We start from the raw sequence: 12,894 nt of genomic DNA on the forward strand, positions 1-12,894 counted from the left end.
GGCTCCCGCCTAGGAAAGATCAACGCTCGGAAAGGAAATGGTTGGATTAACACCACCAGCCCCCCCCCCCAGTTATATATATACATATATATATGTATGGAAACAGTAAATACGGCACGGCAAGCCCGAGAGGGGGAAGGGGTGGAGGAGCCCCGAGCGGGGCCGGGAAGGAAAATGAAAGGTGTGACGGGAGATAAGCGGCGGGGATGGAGGAGAGCGACAAGAAGAAAGTATAAAGGGAAATACAAATGAGGAGCGAGGAAAAGTTGCCTCCGAGAGCCCGAGCCAGGGCCGCCGCGCCGCCAGACGCTGAAATATGATAATCAGAACAGCTGCGCCGCGCCGCCCGCAGCCAATGGGCGCCGCGCAGGCGTGACGTCCCCGCGCATGACGTCAGGCCAATGGCGAGCGGGCTGAGTTGGAGCAGAGAAGTTTGAGTAAGAGATAAGGGCGAGGCGAGTGCCCGAGCCGCCAGCGCCCAGTCCGGCATCGCCGCGCCGCCGCACCGCACCGCACCGCACCGCACCGCGCCGCGCAGCTCCCGCATCGTTCCCGCGCCGCGCCGCACCGCGCCGCTCTCGCATCGCGCCGCTCCCGCACCGCACCGCGCGGCCGGACCCCGCCGCGCCCCGCGCCTCACCGCGCCTCACCGCGCCTCACCGCGCCTCACCGCGCGCCCCCTTCTCTCTCCGCAGCCCTGACAGTATCTCCCACACCGGTGGTGTTTTGTTTTGCCTTTTTTTTTTTTTTTCATTTCGAGTCTTTTTTTTTTTCTTTTGTTATTACTACTTCTACTTTTTTATTTATTTTTATTTTTATTTTTAGCGACAGCTCTCAAACCTACTTTGGGGTCTTAAAACGAAACCGTACACCATTTCACTGTGGACATTACACCCTCTTACAGATATGGGAGACATGGGAGACCCACCAAAAAGTAAGGCGGAATTTTTACCGTTGTTGGAATAAATGTGCTGTCTATTGTAATCGTCTCAGGCAGGCGAACTGCTAAAGAGCTGAACTTCATTTGAATGGTAGAGAAGGTGCCTTTGTTGCCATGCCTGCATGCTTGCTGTGTTTTAACCTCGTAGCCTTGTATGTTAACAGCCTGGGGTTCTGCTCTCTTTTAAAGTTTGGGGAGCAGGCGGGATTTTAATGGGATCTCCAACCACGGAGCCCTAAATTCTCCCCGTGCTAGACTGCGGTGAGGCTGTCTGACTATCCAGCACCTAGCCCGTCTAGGGGAATTAGCATTAGACGTGCAAAAGAGGGCGAGTGACAACCGTAATGATGCTTGTTCTTGCTAGCAGCCTCGAGTCCCCTCTTCTATGCCAAAGGGCTGAATGGGAAGCGCACCCAGCCACGAGTTCATCGTTTCTAGTCAGAGCCTCTTAAAAAACCAAATCAAACATATAGGTGCTCTCCCCGTAAGGAAAGGAATCCAAACAAGCAAACAATAAAATAAAAATAAAACAACGAGGGAGTTTGGAGTTTTGATTCCGTGCAAGGCTTATGAAATGAGGACCTTCGCCCCGAAGACTGTTCACATCTGCATTTTAACATATGTTCCGCCTCCTTTCTAAACGAGGCAAGGTTTTGATGGCACACTTCAATTACCATCCGAAAGTGTAATACTCTTTAAAAAAAAAAAAAATCAGCAACACTCCCAGAGTACGCCCTATAAGGGAACGACACTAAAAGTGTGTTTATCTCTGTAGGAGAGTAAACGGTTAGTCAATCATGTATTTATTTTCATTTCAGAAAAACGCCTGATTTCCCTATGTGTTGGTTGCGGCAATCAAATTCACGATCAGTATATTCTGAGGGTTTCTCCGGATTTGGAATGGCATGCGGCGTGTTTGAAGTGTGCAGAGTGTAATCAGTATTTGGACGAGACCTGTACGTGCTTTGTTAGGGATGGCAAAACCTACTGTAAAAGAGATTATATCAGGTACGCCATTTACGTTGTTTAATTCTTCGGTGAGATTTCTTTTTTTTTTTTTTTTGACTTTATAAATCTGACAGAGGCAGGAAGAGGAAAAATTGTAAGAAAGAGGGTGAAAATACAACTGGTATGTTTTTAAGTGATTTCCCCATAGCCAGACAGGCGAGGAAAAAAGTTAAAGTCGTCAAGTTTTTTATTCCACAGATTCAAATGCAAATTTCTGTATGAACAAAACCACATTCGGGAACAGCTAGCGACTGTGTGGGACCCTCCTGAGGACTTTGGCAATGCATCCTGTGATTCTAACAAAGTGGGAAATCGTAGGTAATGGCGAATATTTTCAGTAGTGTAGATATTATGAGCAACACGGAACTGATCGCTTTTTAACACAACCTGAGAAACGCATCTCTCTGTGCTTTTGCAAAGGCATAATGGCATTCGTAAGAAAGGCAATTCAAGCATGTATGCCGTAAAAATAAATACAGGGGAAAAACCCCAACCTATTTAAACTAGGCCTATCTAAAACATAAAAGTAAAAGAAAAACAAAACCGAAGTTTTCTTCAGAATGAAGGATCCTTTTACGGGGAGGTTAAAACATAGACCGAAATGTTTCTTCGCTAAAATAACTGACATTTAATCTTTTTAAATATTAACCCCTTTGGTGATATCTGACTGCCTTTTCTTTTCTTATCTTATCTGTACTGATGAATTAGACAGAGCAGATCAAATTGCCCATCATCTGTTCGCGAACAATTGGGTATATTTAGATAATGGAACCGCTTCCTTCCTCACATTAAAATCTGGTAACTGATAAAATGTGAGAGTTGCCAATCCTGACACTATAGAGAAACCAAAGCAGGAATTTCGAGAGTGTTTATTATTTGTGCTCCTGGGTCATGCTGATCCGTTTCAGTGTCGTCTATTGGGTTTGCCAAAACAGAACTTTGTATGACACTGAGGTACGGACAGTACTTTTTTTACAGAAAGTTTTGGGAGCAAGTACCTACCTAGCCCCCTAAGATATCTTTTCTGGTTTCTTTGTAATTCTGAATTGAAATAAAGCACTTGAGCCTTTCCTTCTCCAGTGCAAAATTCATAAGCAGATCCTTCAAGCCATGTTGTGAGATTATTCTCAAAGTTTTAGCATGGCGAAAAACAGCCTACTTTTTCTTTTTCTTTCTTTCTTTCTTACTTTCTTTCTTTCTTTCTTTCTTTCTTTCTTTTTCTTTCTTTCTTTCTTTCTTTCTTTCTTTCTTTCTTTCTTTCTTTCTTTCTTTCCTCTTAAACGCACTTTGGAGCTGTGTTTTTAAATGTTGTCCTTTCACTAATTTCAAATGAAAGGAAAACGTTTGGACTGGAGACGTGCTCACTTAGCTCCTGGTAGAACTCAGCGGGAGAAATTTAAACAAAACAAAACAAAAAAATGCAGCTCTTTTAAGTTGATACGGAATACATTTCATTTGCTGCAGTTTTAAAAGTAAGATGTATGTTACATGCAAGTCGACTTTGAATTAGACCGTGAGCCAATCTATAATTGTCAGACGTGTGGGCAACCCCCCCAACTTTTGTACATATTAATGCATACACTTTGCGATTGCTCTGTTCTTTTGCTGTTTAGCTGTTTGGGGTTTTTTCTTCTCAAAACCTTACAATTCGGAAATATGTAGCTCTGAATATAGGATTAATACACCTCAATAGACATAGCAGCTAAAGATGTGTGTAAATAAACATCTGTACCCACAAGCATACATCAAAGACTGTATCTCTCAGGAAGTGTACTGGTGAGGAAAAGTGTGGGGATGAATACTAGCTCAGTTTTAGGAACAGCTTTTACAGTTCTGTGGATTGTGTGCGTGCATATGTGCGTGTATCTGTACATTTGCGGAAAGATGTTAATTTTACTTAACACCAGGGAGGCTGGCTAAGGAGAACTCGGTGGGAGCCGAGAGACTCCGCAGTTTTAGACACCCGAGTCGGTGCATTTTCTCACGTCCAGCTACGGATGGGTGAACTGTCCCCCTCTCCTCCACGGGAGACGAGGAACCCGCCACCCACTCTAGCGTGTAATCTCAAAACCCCATTATTTGCCGTGTGGGGCTGTCAGCGAGAAGTTGCCCTTTCACTGCTGCCGGAGGGCTTGAGCCCCGGCTCAAGGTGGGAGCGTCAGCAGGAGGGGAGAGGGCGGGGGCAGGGCGGGTGGGACAGGGGTAGGCTGCAGAGCCAACGCACCCAAAACGCCTTTTAGCACGGGGCGGGGGAGGGGAGTTACACTGCTATACATGTGAGCGTGTATATATATAAGGGGGTGTGTGCGTATGCCTATATTGCTGTATAAAATGAACCTGGGGAGAGAGGATAAGGGGCAGAGCCGCGGCCGCTGCCAGAGCCGCCCTGCCGCGTCCCAGAGGCTAAGCTGCCCGCAGCCCGGGCACGCGTTAAGCGGCAGAAGTCCTGAGTGGGTTCCTCGCAAAAATAACACCCTTTGGTGAGGCTGGCACGTTTGTGCGCGGGGAGTGGATGGCAGCTTCGCCAGCCTCGCCTTTCCCCGGTGTACCCGGGCGGTCCTGTTCAGCCCCGGGCCAGGCTAGGTCAGGTCCCCCCGCCGTGAGGAGGGAGGGAGAGGGCCGGGACGGCCCCTCGCCTGCCGCAGCCCGGGCGCTGGGGCAGGAGGGAGAGGTCGGCACCTCCCCGGGAAGGAAGGGGTCGCTTTTTTTTTCTCCCCATTTCTCCTTCCACCTCCGCCGCCCCTTCCTTCCCCCCTCTCCTCGCCCACCGGTGTGTCCGGGTCCCCACCGCCTTTTACGGTGTAGTGATCAGGGCACCGGCAGCAAACGAATACGTTTTATCCCTTTCCTCTTCTGGCTTCTGTATTTTAAAGGCTTGTTTAACTAGTGGACCGCGTGTGGCGCGTCTACGCGGGGCCACGGGGCTGCCCACAAGCGGGAGTGAAAACCTCTCTTTCTTCTTTCCCTTCCTCCCCCCCCCCGCCTTCCCCGTCCTCCCCCTTCCCCCTCCCGTGCTCTCCCTCCTTCCCTCCCTTCTCCCTCTTTCTGGGCTGGCCCCTGCTCAGGTTATACGGCATCAAGTGCGCCAAGTGCAGCATCGGCTTCAGCAAGAATGACTTCGTGATGCGCGCCCGCGCCAAGGTGTACCACATCGAGTGTTTCCGCTGCGTGGCCTGCAGCCGCCAGCTCATCCCCGGCGATGAATTCGCGCTGCGGGAGGACGGCCTCTTCTGCCGGGCGGACCACGACGTGGTGGAGCGGGCCAGCCTGGGCGCCGGGGACCCCCTCAGCCCCCTGCACCCCGCCCGGCCGCTGCAGATGGCAGGTACCGCCCGCACCCGGCGCCGCGGAAGCCCGCGGGGTTTGCCGCCGCCGGGCCCGGCGCCTGGCGGGGTCCCCGCCGCCGGCAGGGCGTCCCGCGCCCCCGCGGAAAGGCGGCCCCGAGCGTGCGCGCCCGCGGGGAGGCGGCGGCGGCGGCGCGCCCCACGCCCGGGGCCGCCGGGGTCCGGCTGCTGCTGGAAACGCCCGCGTACGCGGTACGCCCGAGGCGGAGGCACCTGCGCAGGCGGCCGCCCCCCCGCCAGCCTCTGCCCCTCCTGCTCCGGCCGCGCAGCGGGTGCGGGAGTCGTCCCCCCCCGTGGCCGGGGCAGCCGGGAGCCCAAGTCGGAGAGGGACGAGCCGCTGGCGGAGCAGGTCATGCGGCAGAGCAGAGAGCCCTCTGCCTCTGTGGAAAAGCGTGTGGAAAAGCTGGTGGAAGCACTGGTGGAAGCGTGGTCCGAAAAGAGGTAGACTTCATAACTACAGGCGAGCACTTAGGCTGTAATTTAAAACTGTCAACAAGCTAATCTTCGGTAATTGCCTTTAAAGTGACTCTGCCTTCTTGAAACGTTTTATGTGATTTGATGAGAATTTAATCTTAAAACTCAGCGTTGTAACTTCAGAGTCGCCCCACCTTACAACTTTACCTACACTTTTAGGTCTGGACGGGTACGTCAGATACTCAGAGACGCTTAGCTTTAGGAAGGGACACGTCTCTGAGGCAAACGAGGCGGACAACAGAAGGTTGTCCGGCGTTAGTGCTGTGCAAGTAACTGTAACTCGAAAGGTTATTTACAAAGACAGCTATGTTTAAACGGGCTCGTTTCCCGCTTCTGAGCTGCTTTCAGGTGACATATCTATATATAGGGAGAAATAATCCCGTAGCTGATCATGGCAGAATTTTAGAGAGGTTGTGCGTGCTCCCTAAAGTGCTTTTGCGCATGTCTCTGAAAGGCATATTGTGTCGGCAGGTACAACACCGCTAATATTTGAAGCCTTCCTATTGTCTTCATCGCATTTGCTGATTTATTGTTATAATCAGAAAAGTCGGAACCCGACTGTAGAAAAGCAAGCACTTCTGAATATTAGCTAACCAGAGTTTTAGCAAAAAATAGACTCTAGTGTTTTTATTTTTCCCTTGACCGGGTCAAATTACATTCAGATAGCTACAGCTACACAATACACAGAAGAACAGCAGAATCACACGAATACTTTCAGCTCGTGATGCGACGCTACCCATAGGTTTGCATTTCTTGGCAGTTTCCATGAGTTGCTAGGCTTGTTCCTTTTAAAGAACTGGCGAAACATTCATATTTTTTAAGTATTCATCCATCTTCGACATAAATTCACCTAGCACCTCCACTTTCTAAGACAGACCCCCATCTTCCGAGCTCTGGGATACGGGGTTCTCACGGGGATTTTCCTCCACGGTCATGGTGTAGCGGATTTGGCCTGTTTTGCTTTTGATTTGGAAGCATCAAGCTGCCGGGAGCTGTTGCACGTTATCGCGGCCTCTGGCTAAACTGAGCTAGATTCAGTATACAAGAAGCAGACCCGAATTATGATTAATTCAAGAAATATTCTTTCAGTAATTTTCGGGCCAAAAATCTGTTTTGGTGATTTGTCAGGAAATAAATACATAAAACCCTCCCCCTCCTTTTCTAGTGCACGCACTCCTTAGCAAACTCACTCTCCCTGTCAAGTCTCACACAGGTTCAAGCTTCTGTCATTAAGAGTTTTAGGGGGGTGGTTTGTTTTTGCAAATTAATTATCTGTGGAGTCAGAAATGTCAGTCCTGTCACTCCACCAGCGCATAAAGCAGAGGAGGCTGCAGGAGCTCTGATAGATCTGACTGCTTGAACGGCCTTTGAAAGAGGGTTCACCACCCGCCCCCCGCCTCCCCTGTCCCACCAGCTTAGGTTCATAGCTCCTGCAGACTCCCTGCTTCCTACTCATGGGGATCCTGTTCCTCCCTTCCCTTCCCTTACAGCAGAACCTATCTCTGCCAGACAGCCAGCTCTGCGACCCCACGTCCACAAGCAGCCAGAGAAGACCACCTGAGTCCGGACTGTCCTTAATGAAAAACAGCTTCACACCTTGAGGACTCTGCTACGCTGCCAACCCCAGACCCGACGCCTCATGAAAGAGCAACTGGTAGAAATGACTGGCCTCAGCCCGAGGGTCATCAGGGTTTGGTTTCAAAACAAGCGGTGCAAGGACAAAAAAAGGAGCATTATGATGAAGCAACTTCAGCAGCAGCAGCCCAATGACAAAACTGTAAGTGGCTTCAGCCTGTGACCGTGCGCTGCCTTCCTTCCCAAGGAGAAACGCCTGGGCTATGTCCAGCCCGGCCAGCCCCTGGGGTCGGTTTGACGCTTTTGGTTTTGTGGGAGCTCCCTTAGAACAAAGAAAACGATACCGTTTAACTATTGTCCGTTTCTGCTGTCAGTGCAATTAAAGCAGACCACAGCGAGGAGCCGATATAGGCTGCTCAAGCGAACACATGTCTTTTTGTGGGGCTGAGGATACGCAGTGGATTAGACTAACTTCTCTGCAGCGTGAATTGCGACCTGCAGAGGTTATGGGATGTAATAAGCCCAGCCTTGTGTAATATTTATATTGCAGATGTAAAGGACTCCTTGAGGGGAAAATGACGCTTTCGCCCTCTTCAGTGGTTTTACACGGGGATAAACCCAGAAGTAAAACCCATGAGCTAAAGGGAAGGAAATTCGATGTATTTTCTTAGCACTTTATATACCACAATGTGTATGTGTGTGTTTGTCCTTGCACTTACTGTAGAAAAAGACAAATGCAATGCAAAGTTTTTGGAATTACCATTGTGTTTACAGGTTAGTTAAAATACATGTAGTTTTCGCGCAGAAATATATAGAGTTCTTGTCTGCAGGCATATGCACGTGTGATACGAACAAGGGGAAAGCGCTGGGTTCAGCAGAGCAAACTGGCTGTCTCCATTTTAAGCTAACTTTTTTTTCTTTTTTTTTTCCCCCCTGTTGTTGTTAGTCCACTTGAAGAAGAGTCTGTTAGTCTCCCTGTGTATATTGACTGACCTGAGAATGACTATTAATTCATAAGGCTGCCTAGTTAAGTGGAATTTAAGGAGTTTCATTTTACCCTGTTGGAATGCAATAAAACACGATGTTATTAACTCGCCTGAACAATCTATTCGTCGAGGCTTGGAGTTATTTTGTACACAGTGCCTGCACCACAGGGCACACTGGGAGGGCTGGGGTTTCCTTTTTTTTTTTTTTTTTTGGAAAGAGCGCGGTACTGACGTACCCCAGCTTTGCCGTGCAGTGGATATACGATCCAGTTAAGGCCACGCAGTACAAAACCAGCCTGGATGCGACATAGAAAGGCAGCATGATTAACCGTTTCTTGTGCCGAGCCGTGCATCGGCAGCCAAGAGACAGAGAGCTCGTGTTTAAGAAAGCTTGCGGCAGAGGGGGTATACCTTGAGAGAAATAGGAGGATTAAAGGGAAAGAAAGTAAACTTCCACCGTGATAAATGCAGCGGGTAGAAATAGGCTGACCTAGAGTGGAACAGAGTAAGACATTCACAGCAGATTAACAAAGCAAATACAAGCGACTGTATAGATAAGATAGAAAGCAGTTTATTGACTCAGTGCTTATACACAATAAAGTTAACCAAGCTCATTAACATCTTTTGCTGGGCTGTTTACAGAATATCCAGGGGATGACAGGAACTCCGATGGTGGCTGCTAGTCCGGAGAGGCATGATGGTGGCTTACAGGCGAACCCGGTGGAGGTGCAGAGTTACCAGGCGCCCTGGAAAGTACTGGAGCGACTTCGCATTGCAGAGTGACATAGACCAACCTGCTTTTCAGCAACTAGTAAGTGTCGGTTCCCAGCCGGAGCAGGGCAGCCTGTACCCGGGGCAGAGAGCAATAGGGAATTCTCTAAACACACTGGATGCCCTCAGAGAGATGAGCAATCCAGAGTAGCTGGGTTTTCCTGAAATTGCAAGGTGGGCATGATAGCACTCTGTAAATGCGGCCAACTGAACTGATTTAATAGGGCTTGGTGCAAAATCTACCTTAGTGTACAGCAGAGCTCTTGCCGAGTTGAGGGGCAGCTGCATAAGGCCCGACCCAGGTCTGAGACCCAGCTTGCACACTCCTGAAAACTGAAAGCATCTCTATCCAGAGAACTAAAACGTTCTTCACCTGTCATGTAATTGTATGTACATTTGTGAAAGCAGTTTCTAAAGCTCGCCCCTTCCCCCTTCGGGCCAATTTTGCCTTTATGCGGTAGGTGGATTTTAAATATATGATCGCAATGTCAGCCTGTGCCCTTGTTTTGTCACACAAACATGAGTAGCTTAATTAAATTTTTGAAGTCCTTGTTTTAAGCAGGTACGTCTAGATATAGCTTTATATATATATAGCTATACATATATACACACAAACATATACACATATATAACTTACATTAAATGTTGTTCTTGGAAAGGGAATTGTTAGTATGTATTCACATGAAAAATTCAAACAATATAATAAATTGCCTTAAGCCAAAAGAAAACAGACCTTTTAGAATAAATTCTGTTCTTAACTCACTTCCTTATGCCTACGTCATTTGGCAGCTCATATGGGACCATATCATCTACAATACTTAGGCCCAACAAGGTGAATTAAGGACAGAAGTTCAGCATTAACTCAATTTCCTGGCCTAAGTGTGTTAAAACCAGATCTTTAAAATAATAAGGTATGTTATGTACGGTTTTTCAGTGATTCAGAATAATACTTGATGATGAAAAATTAACTATATAGACCTCTTTTTTGATCTGTTGGGCATTTTTTTGACATGAAGTGATGGAAGATGCAAGTCTGTAAGCCATGTCTAGAATTGTTTTCAGACCTTTTCAGTTTAGTAGCACGCTCTCTTGCAGGATCGCTTTTCTTTTGCCCAGTGGCAGGCTGCAGCGTGCTTCCCTCCCCTGGCACACAGTGCTCGCTCGGGGAAGCTGTACCACAGCAGCAGGGCTGTTTGCATCATCTTACCTCTAGAGCAACCACCACTCTTCTTCCTGCTTTAATCAAGCTGTCAAGCAGACAGAAGAAAAATTGATCTCCTTTGGCTGCCTTACTTATTGTGCCTTAACAGAATAGGAGACTTTAAAAACCTTTGAAGTGGTGAGTTTTTCTATGGAGTAGTTCTAAAAAAAAAAAAAAAGGCAGAATGGAAGATGGATAGCCCAAATACACACATGCATATAGGTAGATAGATCATTAGATAGACAGGCGAATATTGATCTATATTGGACATAATGTCTGATACTGAAAAGAGTTAAAATAAAGAATCGTGGATGGAATAGTTCCTCGACCATTCAAGGCACGTCTCTAATTCAAAAAGGGCCTTAATCACAGGATCGGCCAGCTAAATAGGTGCCAAAAGAAATGCTTTTGGATTAGCAAAGCTCCACCCTGCAAATCATGCCTTGTCCCAACGCTGCTCCTAAACTAACGGGAGCCGCGGGGCACATTAGGATGGAGAAGTGTGACCTTTTTTATCAAACTGACTCTCGTTAAAAAGAGATAGCACCCGCTTCAAATCACAAATGAAAGAGGATGGCTTGTTTCAAATGCCTTCTGCTCCTGGATGCTCTTTCCAGGTTTATTTTAGTATGTACACAAAAGAGGAAAAAAGTAACCTTGCAGTTTCGTGTCAAAAAAACACATGCACTCTTAAATAATTGACTAGAACATCCTGTTGGGATTGCCACTCTTGCAAGACAGGGAAGAAGGCCTCATTAATAAGTTTGTTTGTTTATTTGCTTGATTTTTCAGTCTTCTTTTTTTTAAATTTTTTAACCTGCTTTTTTTCGGTGATTTGGCCAAAGGCCTGAAGAAGATTCCTGTGAAGTCAATGGGGAAGCTAAAGAAAGCAACAAACAGTGACACATCCTCCCGTGGCAATGTATCAGGCTGTTCGGCTGCATGCCTGTGTATTTATTTTTGCGTTCTTCTTTGCCTGCTACTTTTCTCTTAGATTGTTACAATTGTAACAACACTTCTTTTTCTTATTTTTCTTCTTTTTTTTTTTTTTTTTTTTTTGGCAGGTTAATTTTTCAGAAGGAGGACCCGGTTCCAATTCTACTGGAAGTGAAGTAGCATCAATGTCCTCTCAGCTGCCAGATACGCCCAACAGCATGGTAGCCAGTCCTATTGAGGCATGAGGAACATTCATTCAGATTTCTGTTGTCGTTGTTTCTGCCCTTATCCTCAGCCCTGTTGGAGAGAGTGGGAAAGTGATCGCGTGGGACTCCGAAATTTAGGGGGAAAAGTGTTTAACAACCCTGTAATGAACCTAGCAAGAAACCGCTCCATGAAATGAACGGAGTCATGTTTGAAAAAGACAAGGTAATATGGTAGCAACACTGTGAAGACAATCATGGGATCTTACTAGAATAAATACTAAAAAAACAAACAAAAAACCCAACAACAAACAACAAAAAACCCTGCGCTGTTCAATGATCAGGAGGAGGATTGAAAAGACGTTTTCAAAACGTAAAAGGATTTCTACTTGTGGATCTCAAAAAAAAAAAAAAGTGAAAAAAATTATTCTTTCATTTGACTGCACATCTTAGGGAGAAACCAAGGTAGAGGGACTTTGTATGTAGTCCCTCCCAATCCGAATGGTGCTGTTTCTATATTGGGGATTGCCTTGCCAAGAGGAGCTCCAGTAGGTTTTCCATCATCAGAAAAGAGACGATTTAGCCTCTCTGCATTGTTGAAAGATTCATTGCAGGAAGGTGGAGCTGCATTGGTTTGCAATGTTGTTTTTAGTTGACTCTTAACAAGGGGTTGTTTCCTGGGTCTCTTCTAGCATGTACTGTAGCGGGGTTTTGGTTTGTTTGGTTGAGATCCACCCTCTATCAAGTCCGAAGTGATTAAAAATAGGTTTTTGAATTCCTCTTTAAAAACCAATTTATAAAAGCATTGCAACAAGGTATACCACTCTATTTTGCCACAAAGCGTCTCGGGATTGTGTTTGAAATGTGTCCGTCCAAGAACCTTCCCTCCCCAAAGGTGTGTATAGTCATTGGTTAAGACGACTGTTTTTTCTCTCTCTTTCTCTTTCTCTGTCTCTCTGTCTTTCTCTCTCTCTCTCTCTCTCTCCATAAAGAGAAAAAAAGTAAAAAAAAAAAAGTAAAAGGAAAAAGAAAAAAAAAACCACTTTTTTTTTTTGCTCTTACATTGCAAAATTTTAAAGTACATTTATTATTTATTATCGGAAGACTTGCCACCACTTTTTCATGTCATTTGGACTATTTTTGTTTGCTGAAGTAAAAGAAAAAAGAAAAAAAAAGAAAAAAAGAAAAGGTTGTAACGTGGTCTTTGAATTATATGTCTAATTCTATGTGGTTTTTGTCTTTTTTTTTCTTAAATATTATGTGAAATAAAAGCGCCATATGTAGAATTATTATATCTTCAGGACTATTTCACTAAATAAGCGTTTGGAATAGAGAAAATAATAATAATATTAATATTAAATAATGAACAAAGTTCCCACTTTTAAATATTTACAAGTTAGCAGCTAAAATACCTGAAATAAAATATTAAAGGCAGAAGCAGGTCGTTAGTGAATCA

The 12,894-nt window shown here is 46.1% G+C and overlaps 1 protein-coding gene across 1 annotated transcript; it reads left to right on the forward strand.

The window, feature by feature from the left end:
- Positions 1–506: 506 nt before the first annotated feature.
- Positions 507–12,543, forward strand: LOC140651184 (insulin gene enhancer protein ISL-1-like). The gene is given in 8 exon segments (XM_072860363.1): positions 507–718; positions 826–934; positions 1,759–1,948; positions 5,014–5,273; positions 7,257–7,543; positions 8,970–9,086; positions 9,088–9,138; positions 11,364–12,543. Coding segments are annotated over 7 exon segments (1,050 nt in total). The 5' UTR covers positions 507–718; positions 826–906; the 3' UTR covers positions 11,481–12,543.
- Positions 12,544–12,894: the final 351 nt, after the last annotated feature.

The sequence above is a fragment of the Ciconia boyciana genome, chromosome 4 (genome assembly GCF_034638445.1).
Source record: "Ciconia boyciana chromosome 4, ASM3463844v1, whole genome shotgun sequence".
Taxonomy (NCBI): Eukaryota; Metazoa; Chordata; class Aves; order Ciconiiformes; family Ciconiidae; genus Ciconia; species Ciconia boyciana.